Below are 25,960 nucleotides of genomic sequence, written 5' to 3'. Positions count from 1 at the left end.
TAGCGTTCCCAGTGGAAACTAGCCTACGTCTCTGGAAGGCTTTTTCACTTGTGTAAAGTTACTCAGGGATCCCCTCCCCTCCTCACTCCCCCACCTGCTGCTAGCTTCTGTGTGCATGCCCCCCCCCCACCTCCCCCCTGTAGCAGGCCATGAGAGCCTCAAGGAGAAGAAGCGGGAGGGGGTTGAAGGGGGGGGGCGTGTACCACGGCCTCCCTGTTGGGCAGCTGCGCTAGTGGCGGCTGTCTGACCATGTTGTTAACTCATTCAGTTTGTGATCCACTATAACCCCCTAGATCAGTGGTTCTCAAACTTTTGTACTGGTGACACCTTTCACATAGCAAGCCTCTAAATTAAACCCCCCTTATAAATTAAAAACACTTTTTTATATATTTAACATCCTTATAAATGCTGGAGGCAAAGTGCAGCTTTGGGTGGAGGCTGACAGCTTGCAACTCCCCATGTAATAACCTCACAACCCCCTGAGGGGTCCCGAGCCCCAGTGTGAGAACCCCTGCCCTAGATTCTTTCCAGCAGTACTACCACCTAACCAGTTATTCCCCATTTTGTAGTTGTGCATTTGATTTTTCCTTCCTAAGTATAGCATTTTGCACTTACCTTTATTTAAATTTATCTTATTGATTTCAGAACAATTATCCCAATTAGTCAGGGTCATTTTGAATTCTAATCCTGATTCAAAGCCTGCTTCAAAAGCCATTTTCAGAACACTTAATAGCAAAGGCCAAGATTATCATGACTATAAAGGAGAATCTGACTGACATTGCTGTTAACTCTGTTTTGAGAAATGATTTTGAAGTCATGCCTCTTGATCTGTTCCGGCTCTTAATTCAAAAAGAATTCCATGAATTGTCCTAAACAGCCATCAAAATACGCGTTCACTTTGCATATCTGAGTGAAATGAGTTTTTCTTTCCCTATTTGCATCAAAAAGTAAGTATAAAAGCTGCTTGAACATAGAGACTGATCTGCAGTTGAAACTCTCAGAAATCAGACTGAAACTGCACAGACTGTGCACTAGCAAACAGGCTAATCCTACTCACTGAGACAAAAAGGTGGGTCATCAAATATTCTTTTATGTTCAAGGTTATTTAGCAGTAGAGTAGTAATATTGTGCTATCTTAAGCAATACGTTATTAGCCAAGATAAAATCCTCCTGCACTATGGAAAAATAGTGTTTCTTAGAAAGGGGGGGCTCCATACTGGACTTGAATCTCTTAATCGGAGGGTTCAGCAAAAAAAGTTTGGGAATCTATCTCCTAATGGAATAGGCCTCAAGTCTTGGTAGCACATTTTTGCTAAATTTTAACACTCCACTCTATCGAGCCTGGTCTGTTTGGACAGGCTTTGGGAAGTGATGGCATTATGGTTCTCTTGCTAAGCAATTAAAAGCCTAGATGTTTTGATATACTACTGAGCTATTTTGGCAAACAGGTAATACCCTCATAACATTTAAGATGTATAACTTGACCTCTCTTAATATGGAAGTGAGGTCTTGGAAAGAATAGTAGATTGTCTGATTAAGGTAGTCCTCCATCAACATCCTGGGAAAGGATGCAGGGTGAGGACAAAAAGATCACTTTCTTTATGGAAGATTGTAAGGGAAGGATCAGCTACAAGAGCCTGAAGCTCACTGACCCTTCTCCAGAAAATGGAGATACGAAATGTGAACTTCTCAGAGAGAGTGAAATGAGTTCTGACTCCCAGAGGGTAAAAAAAAAAAAGGGGGGGGCTTTATCAGTCCTGGGAGAATTAAATATAGTTTGGAGGAATGTGTATGGTGTTTTACTCAGTGGAAAGATGTTCACATCTTTCATAAAACCTTTTTCTAAAGTAGGACTAACATGTTAATACCATTATAGGAAATCGTAACTAAGTGCTTTTTCACTGAAGACACTGGAACTGTGGTTGGAGAGGGTGGGGTTTTTTTTGTTTGTTTTTTGTGCACAACAAAAATACCTTCACTACTATATGTACGAGAGAAGCACACTAGAAAGGCTACGTCTACACTAGAAACTTCAAAGCGCTCCCGCAGCAGCGCTTTGAAATGTGAGTGTGTCACGTGCGAGCACTGGAAGAGAGCTCCCAGCTCTCAGAGCCTGTCCACACTCGCACTTTAAAGCGCTCAAACTTGCTGTGCTCAGGGGGGTGATTTTTCACACTCTTGAGCCAGAAAGTTAGAGCGCTATAAAATGTAAAAGTGTAGACAAGCTCCTAGATTGTCACAGCTCGTGACAGAATTCTAGAAACATGGGGAAGGATGCTTGCTATTAGAGGGAACTGGGGAAAATGCATAGAAAACATTGGTTCTTCACTCCAGAAGAACATCTGCTGTTCACTATCTATTCCTGCTCTGAAGAACTTTTTGCATCTGGCGGAAAAGAAATCTCTCTCTGAATGCCCTGATTTTTGAAAAAAATCCAGCCTGCCACTGTTTTAGAGATCACTTGTCTTGATCCTGGAGGACTGGACTGATCTGATCAGCTAAAACAGTGGTCCCCAATTTTTTTTCCCCTCACATCGCCTCCTTACCCCTGTCTGCGCTCCATCATGGAGCCAGGCCGAGCAGGGCTGCAGCTCTGGGAGGCGGGGATGCACATGGTGTAAGGAGGCGAAGGCTGGGGCCAAAGCTGGGGGCAGGAGTGGAGGCCTACAGCCATGCGCGAAGCCCTGGGCGCAGGGCCGGCAGCTGGGTGGCGCTCCCTCCCTGCCCCCTGTGGGGGCTGGTCCAGGCCCCAACCGTGCCTTCCCGATCATTACTCCACGCACTCTCTCCCCCCCGGGACTGCGCCCTACAGATCAAACACCTCTGTGCTCAAATATTGGAGATGTCTGAGATGATCACTGAAAGAGGCTGGAATATTCTCATCTGAATAATGTTCCTATGATTCCATCACTTGAGGCAAGTGAGCACCTTTTTAGGTATTGTTAACAAGAATAATTTCTTCCATATTTAGACCATAATGATGAGCTACCCAGTGTCACAGAGGTTTCATCCTCAATCAAGCATAAGGAGTACCATAAATGGCTGAAGTCTCAAGGCCCAACGGACCAAGATAAGAGATCATTTGCTGATCAGAGTTCTCAGACAGTACGTACATGGTTCTGCATATATTTAGGTACCTATGTTCTGTTAGGAATACTTTCCCTTGTGCCAAATCCAACATAGATACGCAATCCTTTTCCATACTAGGCTGCCTCCCAACCCCTCTTCAGGGATCCTTCTCATGAGACTATATGAAGGGCATAAATGCATTCTCTTCTGGGGCTGGGAACAACAGAAGAATAATATGAGGGGGAAAGGGTTTCTATTGAGGAATCAAAAAGCATTTCTAAGAGAGTCAGAGGTTATTTTGGATCTCAAATTTAAATTCCTTAATCAGAGAGCTCAAGTTTCAGATTGTTGCCCTGGACTTGAGTGTTCTCAAAATGTCAGACATTGGTATGGCAGCCGACTTAAGATGGCAGAACATACATGTCTACCTATACTTGGATGACTTGTTACTTTAGGTCTCATCTTAACAACCTCTAACAGAGTCCACACAGAGGATCTGCCATCTGTTTCACCCTGCCGTCTGCATTACCCTGACTCAGACTGCCTTTCCACAAAGTTCAAAACTATTCAGTATCTGAGTGAAGTGCTTATTTACATCAAAAGTAAGTACAGAAGCCGCTGTCTACTTTGGGATAAAAAAAATTTCTCATAGAAGCCTTTCCCTCCCTCATATTCTTCTTCTATTGTTCCTAGCTCCAGAAGAGAATGCATTTATGCCCTTTACACGGTCGCATTAGAAGGGTCCCTGAATAGAGATTAGGAGGCAGCATAGTGTGGAAAAGGGCTGCCTATATATGTTGGCTACTTCAAATTGCCATGGATATGATCTAGTGTTAGTAGAATACTTTTACATTTCTAAAGGTCAGCACAGTAGCCAATAGGAAAGCACCACATTTACAATCTGTTTCAAGGAGACAATATTAGCAGATCCAAAATATAGCCCATTTCCCTTCTTATTCATTTGCAAAGTCAGTAAATTTCATTATGTATGAACACACTTTCCATTAAAAGTAGCAGCATCTGAAAACTCCTGAACAACAGTACTGTAACAATCCATCTTGTGACAAAAACGTTATGGCAACAGATTTAAATGTCAAACATCCAAGGAGCTATGAGCAGAAAGCATTTAAAACTTTATGAAAAATACCATGGCAGTCTCCTTTTAGATTGTTGTATAATGTATATCCAGTAGGCTGACAGTAAGTTTGTAACCATCATCGTTAGAATTGTTTTATTTACTAAAAGTATATTATAAATGTAAGGCACTTGATCCTGGTGGTCAGTCTTATTTATTCCTTCCTAAAATATTTTTAAGGTTTTGTTTTTGTTTTTTTTTTTTTTTTTTTTTTTTACAGCAAACAACAATGTATCAATGCAAGAACAGAAACTGCCATTTAAAAACTGCTTATTTTTGATCCAACCAAACTGAATCTACCCATTTTGGTCAAGATTTTCTAAAAAGTAACAAGTGATTTTGGATGCTCTACCTGAAATACCTTAAATGGGCCTAACTTTAATATAGTGCACAGCAGCTTCTTAACGTCAAGTTCCATTAAGGTGTCATATCTGGGCAGCAAAAAAAAAAAAATAAATAAATAAAAAAAAAATAAGACACTCAAAAATACTATTACTTTTGAAAAGTAGGTTTGTTTATTTTAAAGGTTGCAGGGTTAAATAATGCAAACTCACATTTCCAAGCTCTCAAAATATTTTTTAGCATCATGACATACTATTTCTGCCATACAGCGTAGCAGTTTTTACAACTGGAAATACACATGAGCAGCTATGATCATGTGTGATAAGCTCAAATGCATACGTGCAAAAGGGTGGTTACAACCTTAACTTTCACATTTCCTGTCTTAGGTACTTTGTGCAACTGTAACAGTCCATTAACTTAGTTTTTTTACATTTAGTTTCCAGTGTGTGTATATGTAGGGCATTTTTGTTTTGTTTCAAAAGGAAAGTCCCCAATTCTCTAACACATACCAGTCAAAGATTAACAGGCATTGATCATCATCATTAGTAAACTCTGCACTAAGAAGCACCAAACAGCCAAAGTTCAATGTGTCTTATTACTGAGACCTTATGCATATTCCCTTTTCTCTGCATTCATATAACTATGAGTGCAATCAAGAAAAACACCTCCTGCCACTTGACCAGTGCTCTTCTCCCTGTAAATCCTCCCTTTTCCGTAGTTTTAACATAGGCCTTAAATCTGCATTAAGTAGCTTAAACCACTCTAAATCTTTAGAGCGGCTGAAACAGATTAAACCTATAAGGTCTTAGACCCCAATTCTGCGATGAGCTCCATGCAGGTGAACCCATGCACCCACACACAGCTGTGCCGAAGCCAAAGGAGTCTGGCTCAAAGATCCACCTATGCAGAGCTTGTTGCAGGATTGGAGCCTCAGTCTTAAAAAGTTTAAACTCATCTAAGGTTTTAGGTTTAAACCGGAAAAAAGTGCCAGGAGATACCATGTAAGTGGTCAAAAAGGTCGTAGGAGAACCAAGTGATGTAGTTGGGCAAGGGATGATATAATACAAGTAGGATTTGGTTAAGCTTTTCTTAGTTCAGGATTCTGATCACTAAGTAGTCATATATATCCTAAATAGTCATAACTTTACAACCACCAGACAAGTATTCCCTAACCCAGGATTTGTTTTGGGATACGTCAATGAGACTTAAACTCAACCCAAGATTAAGAAAATCAATTTGCTAAATTTTAAAGTTACAGATGTTTAGGTAAACAAATTTTGAAAGGTCACACTCAACATACCATGCATCCATGCACCACTCCTTTACCAAAAACATACTCATACATATAAACATTTAAGAGTTCTAGCTCTTGTAAATCCAAGTCTGACTCCACACCTAGAGCGCTCCCGCTACTCCCTAGTGCACATTTTTGCCAGCCAAGCAGAGGTATTAGTGCTCATTGTCTGCTATGACCAAGCAAAATCTCAAGCTTCAAACGTTAGCAGTTTTTCTTGTATTCTTCTCTAAAAAGGGTTAGATTTGTTTCAAGAAAAAAAGTCAGAAGTATTTTTCTGCAGTGACCCAGTCCCAGAGCACATCTAAAGGGATTTGGCTCAAGCTTGGGGAAGGTCCTCAAACAGGAGAAGTTTCTATTACACAGAAAAAGAAAAGGAGTACTTGTGGCACCTTAGAGACTCATGAAAACTTATGCTCTAATACATTTGTTAGTCTCTAAGGTGTCACAAGTCCTTTTCTTTTTGCGGATACAGACTAACACGGCTGCTACTCTGAAACCTATTACACACCGTGAACGTTCCAAACCCGTGAATACCAGGGGCTTATTTTACATATACTGGGGCCCAGCGCTAACAGGCAGAGCTTGGCCAAGCAGTGATCAGGCGGCGGAGAACGAGCTGCTGTGTGTATCAAAAAGGCCAAATGCTAGACAAAGTCACTGTTTCCAAGAGAGGGGAACTAGAGGCAGCAGGAGGGCCAGCAGCGGCCGAACCCCAGGGCGCTGGCCGACGGGATTCCCCACGCGGATGCGGGATGGTTAGTTACCAAGACACCCGCGCTAGCGCCGGCAGGATTTAGCTGCGGAGCGAACAAAGCCCTGCACGTCTCAAGGAAGGGCGGGCGGGCTGGCCCCAGAGGGGAACAGGCTCGACGTGACCCAGCAGGGCTCTCCCGGCTGCAGCCGCCCTCAGCGCTTGGAGCAGCTGGAGACCGCAGCCCCCACCCGAGAGGCAGCAGCAGAGCGGCGCAAGAGGGCGCGCGGCGGGGCCCGTGCCTGACACTCCCTCGGGCCTGGCGAGAGAGCAGCGGCGAGTGCCGCGGACGCAAACGGCTTCTTCGCCAGTAACACCTCCGCCCCTAACAGGCCCCACTCCGGCAGGGGCAGCGTCCCGCCGAGCCCGTCCCTCCTCCTCCTCCTCGGGGGAGGCCGCGGCTTGCGAGGGAGCGGCGGGATACTCATCTTCTGCGCGGAATAATCGGAGCCAGGGGGCGGGGTGGGGACGCGATGGGGCAGCTTGAGGAGCCCCGGGGCCCGCGGAGGCAGGCGGAGAGACATACTGTGTAGCCGCCGCACTCACTCCTTCTCCGGGGCGGGGAGGCTCCGGCTCTGTCCCCAGCAGCGGAGGGGCTATCAGCGTCACTACTGTCTGCTAACAGGCGGTTACAACGGGCCTTGAGGGACCGGGCTGGGCAGTTGCGGAGAAGCTCGCGCCGCGGTAGCGAAGGGAGGGGGTGCCTTGTTCGCTCGCGGGTTTGTTTATTTACCTCGTTCGCTGGTTGGCTGGAGTGGCGGTACCAGCGCGTGCGCAATAAAAAGGACGTGTGACGCACAGTTGCGAGCGGAAGGCAACCATTCAGGGCGGGTACGGATACGGATACCAGGCTGGCTCAAAATGCCTAATGAGCCGGCCGCGGGGCAGAGGCGGCTTGGAGAACACGTCGTAGCGAGGGAAGAAAGCTAGGGGCGCGCGCAGCCCCTCTCTGATGAAGCACCATGTCCCTTCGTGTACGGGGGTAGCCACCTACTGAGGCACGTGCCACTTCCCCCCTCCCATCCATGATAAAGGACGATGGCGGCAGGGGGCTGGGTGGGAAAGGGAAGCCAAGCCGCGCCATGGGCCTCGACCTCTCCCCGCTTCCCACCCAGCTCTGCTGCCAGGGAGGGAGCTGGTGCTGGGCCGCAGCAGCCAGGCTTGGTGGCGGGGGCCGGCTCTGCAGTGTCTGTCAGCGCCCTGCGCAGCAGCGCCGTCAGCAGGACGGGGGCGCAGTTTGCCTTCACGTCAGGCCTGCTCTTGCAGAATCCTGCATCGCTAGCCGCAGCCTTGCTGTGAAACCAGGAATGGTTTCCCAGCTCGGCCTCTGCTGGGGCGGGGGAAGAGAGTCGCCCCAGTTGCGGCTTAAACTAATACATTGTTCAAGTTTCAGTGAGGTTGATCTACAAGCGATTCTTATCCCCGACTGAAAGCACAGACCCTATAGTTGAGCTGGGTCCTGTTAGGTTTTTTTGCCCTGGTTTCCCGTTTTAATTTTTGTTTACTCAATTTATAGCTGTTACTTTCAGATCATTGTGTTGTCTGTGTTATTGTTATGACATTAGTGGCCCTATTAGCATTAGGGCCACTACTTTGTAGCACCACTACAAAGTAAGGACAATCCCTATCCCAAAAAGTTTAAATTCAGAAGAGACAAGTTAGACAAGGGGTAAGTAAGAGAGCATATTATTTTACAGATGAGGAACCACTGCACACAGAGAGTGTAATCTGCCTAAGGTCATGCACAAATTTCTGACAAAGCTAGGAACTGATCTGCTACCCAACCCCCTGAAGTGCTTTGGACCACAAAAATCATTCTTCCTTGGAAAAGCCCCACCCTACATTCCTTAGCGCATTAAAGGAGCCCTAGGTGCCCTAGCTCACTACCCGTCCACACTGGCAAGACACTTAGAGCGCTCTGACTCCATGGCTAGAGCACTCCTGGTACTCCACCTCAGCGAGAAGATTAACACTTGCTGCATCTTGGCTGAAATGCCTGGGCATCAGTGTGAACGAGGTGTTGCATTACTGCACTCTGATCGACCTCCGGAAACGTCTCATCATCCCCTTAAGTGGCCACTCTTGTCATTGTTTTTGGATCACTGGAGGAATGCGGATATGCCCTTTGAAAGCTCTGTTTCTGACAGCCAGCTGCTTATCAGCTCCGGACAGCATTCCACAGTAATGGTTGCTTTGTGTGTGAGAGAGGGAAGTGGGTGGGGGGAGGAGGGTCTGCTACTGTCTGAACTTACAAGACAGCATGGTGACATGCTCTCAGTCCCCCAAAAACCAACTCTCTCTCCTCGCACATACACACAACATACTCCCTGTCACACTCCACCCACCCCCCATTTGAAAAGCACATTGCAGTCACTTGCATGCTGGGATAGCTGTCCATAATGCACCTTTCCCAATACCGCTGCAAGTGCCTCAAATGTGGCCACACCAGTGCGCTTGAAGCTGTAGGTGTGGACAACCTGCAGTGCTTTCCCTACTGCGCTCTCCGAAGGCTGGTTTAACTCAAAGCGCTCTACATCTGCAAGTGTAGCCATGTCTTTAACCAAGATTCAGGATGTTACTTTGGGTTTTACATTACATAATGTATCTCAACTAGAGTTATGTTAACTGGAAAATGGAGAGACAATAAAAGCAAATAAAAAATACTCAGCTATGATTTCATACTGCTAAACAACCTAGCCCTACTGTAAAAATCTTGTAGGTCTAGTGATTTAAGCCAAGGAATGTTTACATCTTAAGCATTTTGTCAAGCTGTTCCCTCTGAACATCTCTGACATCAAGACTATTTCCCTAGTGCACATCTCTCCCTCTGATATGGGGCAAGTATCTTGCCTGGATTGCACTACATCATCTTTTGGGAATGATGCATTGTCAAGTTTAGCACTTACAAATTTACCACGATCCCATCTCTAGTAAAATTCTTTTCATCCAATATTTACTGAAACTTCAATTTTCTGGCTTTTACCAGTCTCCATACTTATGTGACCTAAAGCATTTCAAAAGGAGTTGCATGTTGCTTGGTTAAAATGCCATTTATTTATACAGCTCTCGCTCCAGATAAAAGTTTTTGTATTGCCTCTTACCCCAAAAGTGAAATAATCTCTGAACTCAAAACTTATTTACATTTTCAATAAGGTGTTTTTTATACCACATTTCACATTTTTTTAAATTATATTTTAATAACATTTTAGCATGGTTTTGGACTAACTTTTTCCTGAATAATATTGGTTTTGTACCCATATTTCCTTCTGATCATGGGCACCACTAGAGAGGCCTATGCCTTCCATAATATTTTCCTGTATAATTGAAAATGTAAAGATTTGTTTACCCTACAGTTTACCCTACCTTTACAGTTTTCAAAGAGTTAAGTGAACTGTTGGATCTTGTAATTATGAAATGCATCCAACATGGCTAGCATAAACTCACATCATTTCCTTTAATCATTGCAGTTTCTGTGCATGAGAGGTACCTGTCCCATAGATCCTAGCACAGTTCCCCAAACCTAAAGGTTTGTGTTAACAATTCACTTCGATAGGTGAGGTACTTCTATTTTTTTTTAAATGCAAACCAGCTATTACCATTTTTTGTTGTATTTAGAAAAGTTAAATGGCATTGGTATTGCATCAAAATATGTTCTGAAACAAAAAATACCTTGCATGCATCAATTTCATATAAACCTTAGAAAACTCACAAGCATAAGATTACAGAAGCATCGCCAGCTCAAAACAAAGGAGTACAGGAAACTGCACGTTGCATAGAGTAGGAACTAAGGTAGTATAAAAGCACTATGGGACTTTGCTGAGAGGACTAATTGTAACATTATAGCTGCAGAACTGGTATTTTCAGTCTGTATTAGGCCTAGATTAGTACAGGGTGACCCAATGCAGTGGTGAGCCTTGCTAGGAGTAAGTGCAGTTGTAATGGTTTAGCAACAATTGGGCTTTGTTGCAAGTACTTGTTTGTAGTCTAGAGGTGTGCTACACGTGCCAGCAATCCTGAGTTTTTATAATATAGACAAAGGTTAATATTATTCATGTAGAGCTAGCTGTGTTCCTTAGCTGTTCTCAGTGGGAGATTTTCTTTAGGGTTCCATCCTGAATTAGAGATCCTATGCTCATCTTTAACATGGCAATGAAGGAATTATAAATCTTGAAAGGTCTGGAAAGCCTGAATGGTATTCACATTTCTAGATTTAATAACTTGTCTTAAGTTAAAACGAGGAAAAAAGGCACCACAAAGAAGTGCCTAACCATTTATTTATTAAATTCAGAAGTTTAGTGCTGAGAGTCTGAAAATAAGAATATCAAACTTACTCTGAAACCAGTACAGAATAATCCTCATCAAATAAGAACCGATGTAAGCCATTTTCCACCTAATAAAATTGCCTTTGTGCAGAATTTGTATACCAAATGTCATCCCAATATGACTAAAAATGATTCGTGCATGGTGAAACTCATTGTAATGCAGAGATGTATATGAAGTCTTATGTGCCTCTTAAATCTCACCTTAAGTTCCTAAAACCAAATCCTTGTCCTATTATAGACAGCAGCAAAACTCCCACTGGTTTATGGGACTGGGCTTTAACCCTTAATATATTAAGTGGGTGCACAGAGCCTGTTGCAGAACATATGCATGAGATGAATTTCACTATGGTCTATACCAGGAGTGGGCAAACTACAGCCTGTGGGCCGGATGCGGCCCATGAGCCACACCACCCGGCTTGGCCCCGCTCCGGCCGTGGCACTGGCTCAGGGGCCACACCACGTGGCTTGCCCTGCTCCAGTGCTCTAGCCAGGGCGCTGGGTCAGGGCCGAACCATGCGGCTCGGCCCCACTCCATCTGGGGCACTGGGTCGGGGGCCGCACCACGTGGCTCCCAGAAGCCGCAGCCTGGCCCCTCTCTGGCTCCTATGCACTCCAATGGCTCCCTCCGGTGCACCAATGGGAGCTGCAGGGGCGGTGCCTGTGGATGGGGCAGCGTGCAGAGCCGCCTGGCCGTGCCTCTGCATAGGAGCCACAGAAGGGACATGCCACTGCTTCCAGGAGCCACTTGAGGTAAGCGCTGCTTGGAACCTGCACCCCTGAGCCTCTCCCCATGCCGCAATCCCCTTCCCCAGCCCTGGTTGCCCTCCCTCTCTCCAAACCCCTCGATCCCAGCCCGGAGCACCTTCCTGCACCCCAAAGATCTCATCTCCAGCTCCACTCCAGAGCCTGCACCCCCAACTGGAACCTGCACCCCTTCCTGCACCCCTGCCCCAGCCCTGATCCCCCTCCCACCCTCCAAACCCCTCAGTCCCAGCCCAGAGCACCCTCCTACACCCCAAACTCCTCATCCCAAGCCCCACCCCAGAGCTGCACCCCCTCCCGCACCCCAACCCCAATTTTGTGGGCGCTCATGACCCACCATACAATTTCTATTCCTCAATGTGGCCCTTAGGCCAAAAAGTTTGCCCACCCCTTGTCTGTACTCCTAAAAAAGAGGGTCTATAATGGAAAAAGCAATAGACCTCCAGCACCCACTATTGTGTTTAGATATTGTAATAAATATAGAATTTGGATTGGAAATCAGCTTAACTTAACTTCAAATGTACAATGCTACCCAAGCAGCCAAACAGTTTTTAAAGGGCTTTCTCTTTTCTGCAGTTAAGTTTTAGCATTGACATATAACAGCTGAAGCAACTGTCAGAAGAATGATGGCCAGGTAGATCACTGTAAATTAACGCCTTACATTCTTTTTACTCCCAGACTGCACATTAGTGAAACATAGGCCATAAATGCCAATTAGTGAATAACATCAAGACAACCAATAAATGACAGGTTTCAGAGTAACAGCCGTGTTAGTCTGTATTCTCAAAAAGAAAAGGAGTACTTGTGGCACCTTAGAGACTAACCAATTTATTTGAGCACGAGCTTTCGTGAGCTACAGCTCATGGTTAGTCTCTAAGGTGCCACAAGTACTCCTTTTCTTTTAACCAATAAATCGCTTCTTTGTGGGACTTAAAGAAAGTCTTGTAGTCCCGCTTATATTTACCAATAAAAACCAGGACTATCTCATGTAGTGGGAGAGGAAAAGTTAAGAATGTTTTATTCACCCCAGCTCTATTTTCACTCAAATATTTATACTAATCAGAATTTAATCATTCATTTAGCATATTTGTTTTTTCCTCCCTGTATCACTGCTACCCTTCCCTCAGGCTGTCTTTATTCTGTTTTCATATCTAGACTGGCAGAACCCATTCAAAGCTCACAATTCTTCCATATCTCTACTGAGTGGTTCCAAATCTTCCATTCAATACATCTAAAAGTCAGAGGGACAAATGCAATTTCTACTATATGGGGAAATATATATACCAATGTGCCGTGGAACCAAATCTGATATAAAGTAGGTAAAACATCTTTTAAAATTTGCAACAGGTTTTAAAGATCATTTAAGTAAATGCCCATTATGCTTGGATAAGTAAATAAACCTCCCACCCAATCCTACAGAAATTCACAGAGCATCCAGTGACACTTAGTAGTGAATCATTCTATCCTACATTTTAGTTTTTTGAGCCCATATGGACACATTTTTGGTTGGTTTTTTGTGTGTAAAATACAAAGCAAAATCAACCCAGATCTATTTAAATGCAGGCTAATAGACAAGATAGTTTGAGGTATATGATAAAGGCTCAGTATAGGTCTTTAACAGTTGTGTTTCATACAGCTGGTACGGTGATGTAGAAAACTGAAATTAAGCTTTTTAATACATTTACTGTATTTCCATGTATTGCTTTAGCATACCTGTATTAAGATATGAATATTAAATACATTTATATAAAATTTAACATGACAAAGCCTCAATTATTTAGACTTACAGCACAGTAAAAACTCCTAACCAAAACCACCAACCAGTTTAAAAAAACCCCAGAAACCTCCAACTCCCTTATATCACAATTCTACAGAACAATATGTAATAAGTCCAGTTTTCAAGGATACAATTATATAGGCCTTTACAGGGCTGCAAAATGGTTCATCAATATGGTTATAATACAGTTTTGTGCAATCTATACAGAAAAGACCAACAATTGTGTTATAAGACAGTCAGAGCACTACCATGTTACAACATGATCTCCTGACATGGTAAAATTTGCTCTGTAGAGAGGCCTTTGATGGCGTGAAGCATGGGAAAATGAAATTCTCTCTCTCTCAGTGGCTGTGTACTGGAGGCTTCAATCCAAGTATATCAGCAAATAATCTCAGTTCAGACTGGAAGGATTTGCTGTTGCTAAGTGCAGCAAATAATTCAGGACAAAGTTTTCAAATATGGGTGCTTAAAGTTATGTCCCTACATAAAAATGGCCTGGTTTTCAAAACTGCTGAGCTCAGAGGTGCTAATCACCTTTGAAAATCAGGTCACTTTTACTTAGGAGCCTAAATATGAATGTAGGTGCCTAACCTATAGCACTCAAATTCAAAAATCTTGGCTTCTTCCTTCAAGTCAGCTCAGCTAACTAGCTTCTTGTGAATGATAACTGCTCTCTTATAAAACACTATTCAACTTATTATTCAGAACTAAACAAACTAGTTGTAAACCAATGGATCTGTGTACTGTCTGCTCTGAAGTACATTTGGATTTTAAAAGAATGATTCACATTTCCTTCTAAATTAAAAGTTGTGAACCATTATTACTAATAACAATGTATTACACTGTACTGCTGGATTACCTTAAGATGCTGAATTTTTGGTCCCATATTTACCATTTCAATAGTACACAAACATCACACTTCAAATCTAGATACGTCGAATGTAAGAACGAAAGAAAGAAAGAACCCACAAACAAAAAACACAAAAAGTAAAGTGAAATAAGTAATTGCATCAATTTCACAAATAAGGCATAATACTTGTTTCGCACAGAGCTTAAAAAAGTTTATATAAACATGTAAAGAAAAAGACTGAACAGTTTTTAAGGCATGTTTGGCTCATGCAATATAACTCTTACATAAGAGTAAGTAATTAAATACTGAGGAAAAATTAAAAATTATTTGAAATATTTACATATGTGCCTTTCGAGGAACAAACTTAGTTTTAGATCCTGATATCAAGCATATGCTACGTAAGATATGTAGTATGAGTGATGGGAATTCAGTCACTGCCAATTACTAGGTGAAGGTCCAGCAGCCAAGCTTTTAAACTATGTATTTTGCAAATTACCAGGGACCTTAATGTGTTTTTAAACCATGAAAGTGAAATTACCTTAGTCTCAGAATATTCTTGTACACTTCAATAGTCTTCAATCTTCACTAATGTTAACTTTTGAAAAATGCACCAGAACTTTTAGAGTGATTTGAAAAACCAAGGAGTATAAAGATTTTTTTTTTTCTCTCAGGAATAAAAAGCTTTTTAATCATGTGCCTGTTTGTGGTCATGCCAATAAGAAAGTGTCTCAGATTCTTTGAAACTGCATAAGCGCAAGAGACACATATGATCTCTGGTGTTCTGAATATCAACAGTTACAGAACAATGTGGCTGCTAGTTTACTAGTGCATGAATAAAGGAAATGTAATACAGTGATTCCAGTAGCATGTGCTGCTAAAAATGTGTCAAAGAATAACTATATCTTGAAGTCATTAGATTTTCTGGACATTTCAATGGAATCTGCAGCAACAGAATTGACACCGACTCCAAGGCTGGAGCGCCTCAGTGATAGTTCGGACGCAGGAATATGCCGTAATTCTCGGCGAGACAGTTTTACTGGAGTTACTCCTTGAAGCTGTGTTATGATCTCTTTTGTCTGAGAATGAGAAAAGAGTTGAGGATGAGATTTTGAAGGGTGTACTTCATCTGGTCCTGGTTGGTCTTCCGTACTACTTGATAAACACCCTCTATTGTGTACTAGCTCTGAAACATCTTCTTCAAGCCTGTATGAATTCTGCCACCACCTTAAACCACTTGCTGGGCTGTCTGTTTCTCTTAATTTTCCTGATAGTTTGTTACTTTCAGGTTTGGACGTCAATCTGAATTCTTCTGAAGAAACTCCTGCTTCTTGGCTGAGTATCCTGTTAGCAGCATCATTATCTAAAAGGAAGTTTTCCGGGAAGCAAATGTTAGGATACAATTCATATGAGAATCCTCCCAGTCAAGGAAACATTGTTTTACAGAACATTAACTAGGAAATACAGTCTTAGGGCATTAACAAGATTAAATGTGAAAGCTGTCCCCAATAATGATGATTCAACAGTGGTGTATGCAGTGTAGTTGTAGCTATGTCAGTCCCAGGATATCAGAGAGAAGGTGGGTACGGTAATATCTTTTGTTGGACCAACTTTTGTTGGCAAGAGAGACAAGCTTTCGCGCAACATTGGTGGCATTTTTTTCAGTCTGCTAAACAAACATCTCATGTATAATGACAGAAGGTAACTAGCTGTTACTTCCATCAACCTAGGCCAGCAATTCTCAAACTTCATTGCATCATGACCCCCTTCTGACAACAAAAATTACTACACGACCCCAGGAGGGGGGACCAAAGACCGAGCCTGCCCGAGCTCCACTGCCCCGGGGGTGGGGGGCAAAGCTGAAGCCCAAAGGCTTCTGACCTGGCCAGGGGGCATGTAACCTTAGCCCTCGGTGGTGGGGCTTGGGCTTCAGACTTGCTGTGGCCCAGGGCCGACACCAGCCTTGGGGTCCCGACCCACAGTTTGAGAACCCCTGGGTCTGGGCATTTATACCTATCTCTTCACTATTTTAACTTGTAAGTGTACCTGACCTAATGGGCTGATGCATAATGGGTCAAGCTTTCAAAAGCAGCACCTAAAATTACACCTGTAGTTATGCAATCAAATGCACAATTCTGTAAGTTCAATTTTAATGTGCATGTTCATTTCTTAGACTTCTTTGAAAATCTGGCTAATAAATTTAAATCAGCAGAAAAAATAGATTTTATTCTCTTGCATGAACACATACAACAACAAATCCAAGAATAAACGAAAGGCAAGGTGAGATGTTTAATGGTAATATTATAAGAAAACTGAACCACTATTGGATTTTGTATCATTCCCATCAAAAATGTATTTGGGAAAATTAGATTGTTCCAGAGCTCACACATTTTTCTTTGATTAAATGACCAGGACTAGTTTTTGGAGAAATTCACTTGTCCTAAAAAATGTGCTTACCTGACAATTAAAAATCTCTATTGTAGTCTTTCCCACATTCAATTAGAATCAGATCTCCTGTAGTACTAGAGTTTGTGGTTTATGTTCTATAGTGTAATGAACTTGTTGGCTCATTACACCACCTCAAATGAGCTAGAGGGAAAGGATTCGTCCATAAGACACTTCAGGGATGAGTGGGGAGACAGGGACCCAGATCAGCATACAGCCAAAAGGAGGCACTAGGTTACCCAGAATGGCCCAGAAAAGGTGACATTTTGGAAGCAGAACTGATCGAGCTCAGGGAGAAACAGAGGACCAGTGAGCAGCAGGCCAGAATCAGTGATCTGGTTCTCTGAAGGGATGGTCAGGGGGAGTAGCCTGTAACCAGAAGACATGAGGCCAGCAACCACTTAAACAGGATTACAAAAAGACAACATGAAGAGGGTCCCCAACTAGGCACGCTATAGGACTGAACACTGGTCAGTGGGATACATAGGCCAATACTTAATTGCCCTCTAATGGTAGGATGGACTAGAAAGGGCACTCTAGGTAATAGGCCTGAGAAGCTCCTCCACTGTACAGTTGCCTTTGGTTCCCCCTCTCCTAGGCTGTACTCTAGAGCCGAGTTAGGAACTAATGTGTTTATCTTTTTATTGTATTTGTCTAATTCACGATACCTAGAGTATCTACATCCTTTCTACTAGACCTAGTAAAGGTTCCTTTTTTACTTACTAGAAGTCTCTGAGTATTCAATGAGAACCCACCAAGAGTTAAGTAATGTCTGTGTAGCATAATACTTGAAGCAGCTACAGTGCTTGCCTCAGAGTCAGCGGTATGCATCCCATGCTACCACATATCTAAAAAAGGGACTGCTGTACCTCAAAGTTTACAGTGACATCCTACAGTGGGGTCAACTACAGTACCATTTGAAAGCTTTCAGTTAATAAAAATCCTTTGTTTTTAACTCTATTTGAGACAGTGAATACTGAAATGTTAGAATCCAGAAAAGCAAGATAATAATCTGATGCAATTTTAAAGGTACAACATATTGCAGACTGTTGAGACTAGAAACAAATGACTTCTTTCACTTGAAAGCAACGGAAGCAATAAATCATCCTGGACAGATATCACTATTAAAAATTAAACTAAGGAAAAACTGCTTTGCTCAAGTCTGCTCAAATGTAAAAAGTTCAAAGCTTGAGACTCTCTGCATTAACTATTTTTGAAATGTTACTATTAAAAGTTGTATATTGTTTCTATTGTGACTACAAAACACATACATTTAGTTGATGCCACCAGCTGATAAAATGACTCTCCCACCAGCTCCTTCAGTTTCTTCTTTAGTTCTCTGCTGGTTTTCTTATAGAAGAACAAGTCTTTTTCCAATTGTTCGACTTTAGCTTCATACAGTTTAAGGGTTTCTGCAATACTTTCACCATCTTGTTCTAAGATGACAACATTAATTTTAGCTTCAAAATGTTTATTTCATTTTTACAGATGCAAATAATAATGCAGAATACGAAATTACAGACTACATCCTACAGCCCACTGCTGGTTTCCTCCCAAAAGTTTAGAATTAGCATTGTAAAAGTTATAATTTACTTCTTAACAGGATTCCCCTGCACAGCACCAGAAAATGGGAGAATCCAGGTGTCTTCTGGGAGTTGAAGGTACCCAGCGAGGAAACACTTAGCATCTTAAAAGATTGGACTCAAAGCCCGTCTCCATAGTTTGAAGATTTTGCCCCAAGATCTGCTCACTTTACTCACACAAGTAGTTCTGCACAAGTGACCACTGATTATGGATGTCCAACAGGAGACACCTGGGACTTGACTATTTACAAATGTAACTGAAATCAAGAATTGTTGATATGCGATATGTCTGGCAAGACAAAAAAAAGAAAAACCAAGGTGTCTCAAGCTGTGTACCCAAAAATCAGCACCTACTTTTGACCACTGACTTTTTAGGGAGTAATTGTGAAAGTAACACATGAAAAATATGGTCTTTAATTCTCATTTACATCAACAAGTTCCAGTTTTTAAAAAGGTCATTCCATTTCCTGTGTTTAGTGTAAAAACTTTAAAAACTGAGTTTTCCTTTCATACCAGAACTTATATTGTGACTGTGTCCCAGCACTGTATCATGCAATAGAACTAGGGCTTGTCTACATTTACAGTGGTGCAATGGCGCAGGTACACCAGTGCGGCTGTAGCACTTAGTGAAGACACTGCCTACGCTGATGGGAGAGCTTTTTCCGTCAGCATAGGTATGCCACCTCCCTGAGCGGCGGTAGCTATGTTGACTGGAGAAGCCCTTCTGTTGACATAGCGCTGTCTGCACCAGGAGTTAGGTCAGTATAATTGCGTTGCTCAGGGGTGTGGAAAATCCACACCCCTGAGCAACGTCATTATTCTGACATAAGTTTGTAGTCTAGACCAGGGCTTATTAATAATACAACTGTATGTTGTGGCTACACATGTATGAAGTTTCAACTGAAAAGCAGTATTTTTTTTATAGTGAATAAATAGTGTTTGCCAATAGAGACCCTAAGAAGCAAATACCTTTGAAATGATGCAATATTAACTGTATCTTTTGTTCATGTTCTTTCTGCTGGAGGGTCAGTCGCCTGTCACACTGTAGCGTGAGGTGTTCGAGTGCCGATTCCAGTTCGCGTATTATGTTTTCCTGTTCTATGACTCTCATTTCCAGCTCTTCAGTCTGCAGCTGTAATTTACGTTCTGCCTCACGTAGGCTAACAACCTAATAAAGAAATATACTTATTTTGACTAACAAATAATTCCCTTTTTGAATAAAAGGGGAGAAAATCTTGACGGAATGTACTTTTTTTTTTTAATAAAACATTTTATTGTACTTACTGGAAAGTAGTAGCTTAATGCATATAATATTCATTAACCCATGGGGAATAACCCTTTATAAGCCACACACACATTGACTGGAAAAAGAATGGTCTAGAGTAGACTGCACATCCACAGCAAGACTATGAAAGGCTTATTATAGAGAAGGGTCCCCCCTGTTCCTGGTGGATTCCACAACCATGAAAATTGCTGCAGAATTGCACTTTTTTTTAAATTATGTGTCTAGCCCATGTGGTTATGAAGAACCTTAACAATATGAATCAAGTGTAAATTAATGTTGTGTTGTCTTCCTCATTTTGGAAATGCCTGTAACAATAGCTCTGTGAGGTGTGACCTGTCTATCCAGTTCAATGGATTGTTTACTCTGAAACTTAAAAACAACAACAATTTAAATGTCAACGTGATTTGGCATTTCACTGCTATTAATCTTAACAAAAATATCTAGCTAATGTACTTATCTCGTAATCTCAAACTGCCTCCCACACCTCAGGTAGCAAAAGCCCCAGTTGTCACCTACTAAGCTGCCAAAACCTCCAGCTTGTTTTATGAAAACTTGTGATGCAGTTATATGTTGTGAATAAAAAAATCTGTAGTATACTGTAAACTGAAAATACAGAGCCAGCATAAAATAAATTGAATGTAATATCAAAATAAATACAAGTGCTAAATGTAATAACTGCATTAATTGTCATATTTAATTCATTTTAAAACATTTAAATTAAAAAGTGAACTGCCACAGAATTTGCAGTGTCACACCAACATGCTGCAGTATCCAGGTGTCTTTCCACAAAATCAAATCAACCAGAGAACAGGATGAGTTATTTCTTGGACACCTGTCTGTAATGTATGGAAAGAAAAATTGTGTTCTTATGGGGAACTTCAATTTAGGAGATGTATGCTGGAGGTGTCATGCAGCCAGTAATAAATCCTCATGGAGTTTCTAAATATTATAAATTTTCTAACATAAAAGGAATTGCTGCCAACATGAAGTAACTGTTTTGGACCTCATGACTGATAAAGATGAATGAATTACTGGACAGGAAGTTGGTGGTTGCCTAGGGACCTGATTATATTCCATATGTACAAACAGCCTCAAAAAAGGGCTGATTTCCCAAAGCTGAGGAAAATTATGAGCAAAATTGACTGGGAGGAAAAATTTAGAAAAAAAAGTGAATGAAAATTGGGAATTTTCTAAGAAGAGTTTATTAGGTGGCCAAGAGAGTTTAACAGAACAATATTGGCTAAAATAAAATCCTGATTCAGTGGCAAAAGTGAAGGAAACAATTAGAAATAAAAAGCTGTAAATAACAAACGGGGAAAAAAGTGGGAAATACATAGCATAGCAATTGATATAAGTTAGGAGTTATGAAGTGCAGAAAATTGATATCGAGGCTAAAGATATCAGGGAAGAATCCATTGCTGGTAGGGCCAAGGACAATAAAAAGTGTTTTAAGTATATTAAAAACAAAAGAAATCCTAGCAATGATATAGACTCATTACTAGATGGAGATAGTAAAATTGTTAATAACTATACAGAAAAGAGAAGTGTTCAATAAATATTTCTGTTCTGTATTTTGTAAGATGCAGGATGCACTCATCTCAAATGAGGATGATTAAGTATTCTCAAGTCCATTAGTAACTGAAGGTTGTTTGACAACATTTAGGGATAAACATTTTAAAATCAGTAACTCAGATCATTTGCAGCCCAGAGCCTTAACAGAGTTGGTTGAGAAGGTCTCTGGCCCACTGAAGTTAATTTTTAATAAATCTTGCAATACCATGTTAATTCTAAAAGACTGGAAGAGTGCTAACATTGAGCCAATATTCAAAATGTCAAATGGGATGACCAGGACAGCTATCAGCCAGTTAGTCTGACATCAATCCCAGACAAAATAATGGAAAAAACAGTCATTAAAGAGTCAATCTTTCTCTCTCTCTCTCTCTGGCCCAATGAATATTTAATATTTATGCACAGTAGAACAACTTCAAAAGGAGAGTGAGAGCCTCATCCCAGAATAATCTATAGCCCAGTGGTTAGGGAACTCTCCTGGGAGGTAGGAGACTCAAATCCCTACTCCACATTAGGCAGAGGGGTGAACTGAACTTCTCTCACAACTGAACTTCTCTCCCAAGTAGAAATAGGCACCTATGGTCTCTTTCAGGAGTTGGGTTTAGGCCACACCCCTCTCCTTAGCACTGGCTAGTTTAGTCTGTTCCCAACTCAGTGTGCATGCCTTTGTGATTTCCATTTTCTAGGCACCTAACTCTGCCCATGCACTGTATAGGGAGGCTGGATGCCTAACTTGTGGTTGTGAATTCCATTATGTGCCAGGGCACCTAAAGGAAGTTAGGCACTGCAACCCCCAGTGCTGCAACACCTAAATCATCTAGTTCCTTGCTACTAGAAGGATCAGGACCACATTGGGGAAAGGTGGGAACCCTTACCTCCACATCTGAAAGTAAACACTACGTAGGCTGGCAACATCTGAAAGGAGCTTGACAAACCTGACATGTAAAAGTTCAAAACTATTTACAGAAGTGAGAAACACTGCACAGTATCTGGCTCAATACAGGGAGACAGAGCCTAACTTCAGCAATCGTCACTGAAAACACAACTTTTAAAATGAAGTTTTCTTCTTTTTTCGGGGAGAGGGCTAATCCTAAGATTGAACTGTTTCATTTTATTACCTGCGACACAAGTGAAAAATAAAATTCAGTTTAATATTATTCATCAGCCAAAACACACCTTGTTGAAGTACTTGAAGAGAATAGCTCTAAGCTCAGTAGCAGACAGGGAAACTAGTTTTCCCATTACATTGGCCTCGCTCTGTGTAAGGATTTGAGATGAGCCTCTAAGTGAGTGCTGGCGATTCTGAATATTTTCATTCTTGTAGTCAATGGCGGCCTCCAAAGCTTCAATCCCTTCTTCCAGTTGGAAAAGGACATGTTCTTCCTACAAATAAAAGCAGAAATGAGGTGCCACTCTCCATTTCAATTAAAAAGCTACGCAAGAGTCAGGATACCCTAACGTTAATATGTTAATTTATTTTATTATATAGACTCTGACTGTTCTGAGAGAAAATGCAATAACATACTACAAATTGAGGAAAATATTTTAAAAAAATAAATGACCTTCTTCTTTTTCACGGTGGGTTAAATACAGTACATTACTGAGTGGAGGACTCACGAAATAGTCTATACCCTGTAAGTGGGACTTACTTCACTTTAATTTAAGTTAATTATGCTGATTAGCAGGATTTCTACCTCACACTGTGCTGGAGTCTGGGAATATCCTTAGCAACACACCTTATTGTCACAATGGAAATTTGGGGATATTTCAGGTGAGGTTTCCTTCTCGCAAAACCCAGTGAAAAGTCAAGTGGAGCCCTTATTAGTGGATAAATCACCTCAAGCAATATCCGAACATAATAAGAACCAGCTGCGAAAAACTGATAATCATCCACTGAAGTTTTTCTAAACAGTACGAATTTTTAATTATATGGTTATTTGGAAAACTGGTAGGTGTGGGTATTCCAAGAAAGCAGCACATAAAAAAATAACTTTAAAAGATCTTGATCTTCTTAATAGAAAGTACATTTATAGTAGTAGTCACTATAAATATGCATAGCTCTGTGCGTACATTATATACATAATCTTAATAGAAGATCATGGGAGCTATAATTTTCTACTTTTAATTCCCTGTTTTAAGTAGAAAGGAACTTAGTAGCTACTTTATTAGGATCCTGAAATCGAGGGTCAATCTGCAAATGTGTATCTTTTTAGCATAGTGAAGATGAAGCTATGCCAGGAGAAGGAAAATGAAACACAAAAAGACAGAACAATGCTTTTTATTAGTTTTGTTTTTTTAGTGTGTGGATGGTGGGAAAGGAAGTGGAATGTGCCTAGGTGTCTCAGAAGTTTTAATTGGCTGTGTCCTGCAGCAAGACACATAAGTTTGGAGACAGTTTTGTCTCTTGTTTCCCATGACAGATGTCAGACCACTGTGTCATGAAGGTGATGTATTTTTAATTCCCTTGAGAGGAAAGGAACTTGTTGCATAAGCGTTTCCTGCTGGCCAATCCAGAACAGTACTGATGTAAGTTTCAGTGGCAGCTATTAGACAGCTGTCTCTAAGGCCTAATCTATACAAGAAAGTTACACTGATTTAACTAAAGATTTAAGTCATGCAGGTTTGAAAGTCCTATTTCAGTTTAAAGACAGAATTGTGATGGTTATCTGGAAAGGAGAAGCACTTGGAGTTCAAGGAAGAAAAACAGTATGCCACAGACAAAAGAACAAGGGAGGATTGTCAAGACACCAGCTGGAACAGATCTCCAAACCTAAACTTTCTTATTTAGCAAACCAGGCCACTACTGTTGTACTTACTTTAATTCCTTTGAATTTCCTATTTAAAATTTTAATATTTTAACAAAAACGGTTCAAATTTCTCAATTCTAGTTATCTGATATTTAGAAACATGTTTAGATCATGATTAGTGTGTTATATTATAAAATAGTAACTAACTAATAGCTATTTTTACTTACTTCAGGGGACAACACTTTACCATCTTTAAGTTTCTCATCCACACTATTTCTTCTTCTGAGCAGCTGGTCCCTTTCTTTCTGAAGAACCTGAACTTCTTCCACAATCTGTCTCTTCTCTTCACTGGCACTGGTCTGGAGCTGCACACTTTTATCACACAATTCCTTGTCCAGCATACTCAGGCGGGTAGATAATTTCAAGCTATCTTTGTTTAAAGCCTAAAAAACCCCAAATCCACAAATGATACAAAAACACTACCCATAATTAACCAAACTGTACATAGTTTAGATTGCAAGCCCTTCGGGGTAGGGACTGTCTCTTTTCCATGTTTGTACAGCACCTAGCACAATGGGGCCCCAATGCTATTTGGGCACTATCATAATATAAATATTTACTACTAACTATAAAATACTCAACTTCAGCTTTCTACATACACAAAGTTAAACCATAATTTAGTCATCACCCGTTATAAAGACACCTGCTATTAAGAAATCTGTGTTTAAATTTCTATTCATTTTTGCTTTTAAAGCCAAATATCCAAAAAATATATTTTGTTTTCAAATTGCAAAGGGATCTACCAAATTTTACAAAGTATAAGACTTTACACTTACATAAAGGAAGTTATCTCCAGAACTCAAAAAAGTGTTTTACAGAAGGTGAAGAAATCTCTTTGTTCTACATTATCCCCAATTTAAAAAGTCAGAGAAACTGAGGTACAGAAAAACAGATTGGCTTGCTTGAGATTACAGGGATAGAAATCAGATTACATGAGACCCGTACTGCTGCTTCTCTTTCTAATATGTTTTATCTGGACTCTCAAATAATGGTACTGTAATAATAGTTACACAGTATTATATAGAGCACCTGGCTAGATCTTAGTTTCTTGATTTCCAAATGGCTTTTCTCTTGTAACAACGCTTCTTTCTTGTTTATGATATCTTCTCTTTTCTTTAAGTCTTCTTCCAGTTCTGCTAATTCTTGACGTTGATGCAGAACCTTCTCTAGTTCTTCATCTAACCATTTCCTTTGCTCTTCCTGTTTCTACGTTTTAAAAAATAATAGCAAGATATATAGTATTAGTCAGGGCTCAGAAGTACAGCACAGCATTCTCAGAAGAATGCACAGCATTTTTTAAGTACAGTATTTTCTCATCTAGAATAATAATTCTATCAATTTCAGATTTCTATAACTTAATCCAAAATTGACATTCTTAGTGTTAACAACAATAACTCTACAACAGAATCTTGATTTGGAACTCAGGATAATGAAGTTATTTGGTTGGAGAAATTTGAAAAAACACAGCAGTATTACATTGCAAAGTCTGCTATGCACATGTTTGTATAAAACAGCCCTTGCTGAAATACATGTTATTTTCCTAAGAACATTTCTATAGCTCAGGTACAGGGTGTTACATTACATTTCATCAAGACTATTTACTTGTCAGAAAACAGCAATTGAAAAGAAAATGAGAAGTTAAAAGCTACATTAACAACTGAAGTCAGAAAACTAGTGCACTGGTCCTACATCAAGGTCTGCTAGCTTGGATATTATGCCCAAGTGAAGTCCTACTGAAGGCTTGTTTTGAACAGGTTTAATCAATGTCAGGGGACTGGAGAGCTCCCATACAGGCCACCCTTTAGATGCTCCTGTGTCCCCAGGGTGAGGCACCTTTGTCCTTCTTATTTTAATGTTTATCTTCTTAGCATGTATTTCACATTTTCTGGCAGTAGAGGGAACCGTGATTGGGCATGTCTGGACATGCTGTAAATGTGACATAAGAACACAAGAGCGACCATACTGGCTC

General features: G+C 41.0%; 2 protein-coding genes and 1 long non-coding RNA gene across 12 annotated transcripts in view; 1 reads left to right on the top strand and 2 right to left on the bottom strand.

Moving 5' to 3' along the window:
- LOC141987651 (uncharacterized) overlaps positions 1-4,449 on the top strand; it is a 47,865-nt gene extending 43,416 nt beyond the window's left edge. For both annotated transcript variants that reach the window (XR_012639598.1, XR_012639597.1), the window contains exons 5-6: positions 2,972-3,105; positions 4,425-4,449. This is a non-coding gene — a long non-coding RNA (uncharacterized LOC141987651). The remainder of the gene's footprint in view (positions 1-2,971; positions 3,106-4,424) is intronic.
- Positions 1-7,466, bottom strand: part of GKAP1 (G kinase anchoring protein 1) — a 41,720-nt gene extending 34,254 nt beyond the window's left edge. For 2 of the 5 annotated variants that reach the window (XM_074953192.1, XM_074953191.1), the window contains exon 1: positions 7,121-7,319. The gene's annotated coding sequence lies outside the window, so the exon portion shown is untranslated. The other 3 variants (XM_074953190.1, XM_074953188.1, XM_074953189.1) reach the window with 3 other exon arrangements.
- Positions 7,467-13,435: 5,969 nt separating this feature from the next.
- The window catches only part of KIF27 (kinesin family member 27), a 39,677-nt gene continuing 27,152 nt past the window's right edge, over positions 13,436-25,960 (bottom strand). For 4 of the 5 annotated variants that reach the window (XM_074953183.1, XM_074953185.1, XM_074953184.1 and 1 more), the window contains exons 14-19: positions 25,021-25,197; positions 24,159-24,374; positions 22,361-22,567; positions 19,300-19,498; positions 18,019-18,183; positions 13,437-15,665 (exon numbers count right to left, since the gene is read on the bottom strand). In XM_074953183.1, coding sequence (XP_074809284.1) covers positions 15,202-15,665; positions 18,019-18,183; positions 19,300-19,498; positions 22,361-22,567; positions 24,159-24,374; positions 25,021-25,197 — 1,428 coding nt within the window. In that variant the 3' untranslated portion in view covers positions 13,437-15,201. Of the gene's footprint in view, positions 15,666-18,018; positions 18,184-19,299; positions 19,499-22,360; positions 22,568-24,158; positions 24,375-25,020; positions 25,198-25,960 lie in introns of all 5 variants that reach the window. The other variant, XM_074953187.1, reaches the window with a different exon arrangement.

The sequence above is a fragment of the Natator depressus genome, chromosome 5 (genome assembly GCF_965152275.1).
Source record: "Natator depressus isolate rNatDep1 chromosome 5, rNatDep2.hap1, whole genome shotgun sequence".
In the NCBI taxonomy this organism is placed as follows: domain Eukaryota; kingdom Metazoa; phylum Chordata; order Testudines; family Cheloniidae; genus Natator; species Natator depressus.
Note: the sequence above shows the minus strand (reverse complement) of the source record. Positions and strands in the feature narration are given on the sequence as shown.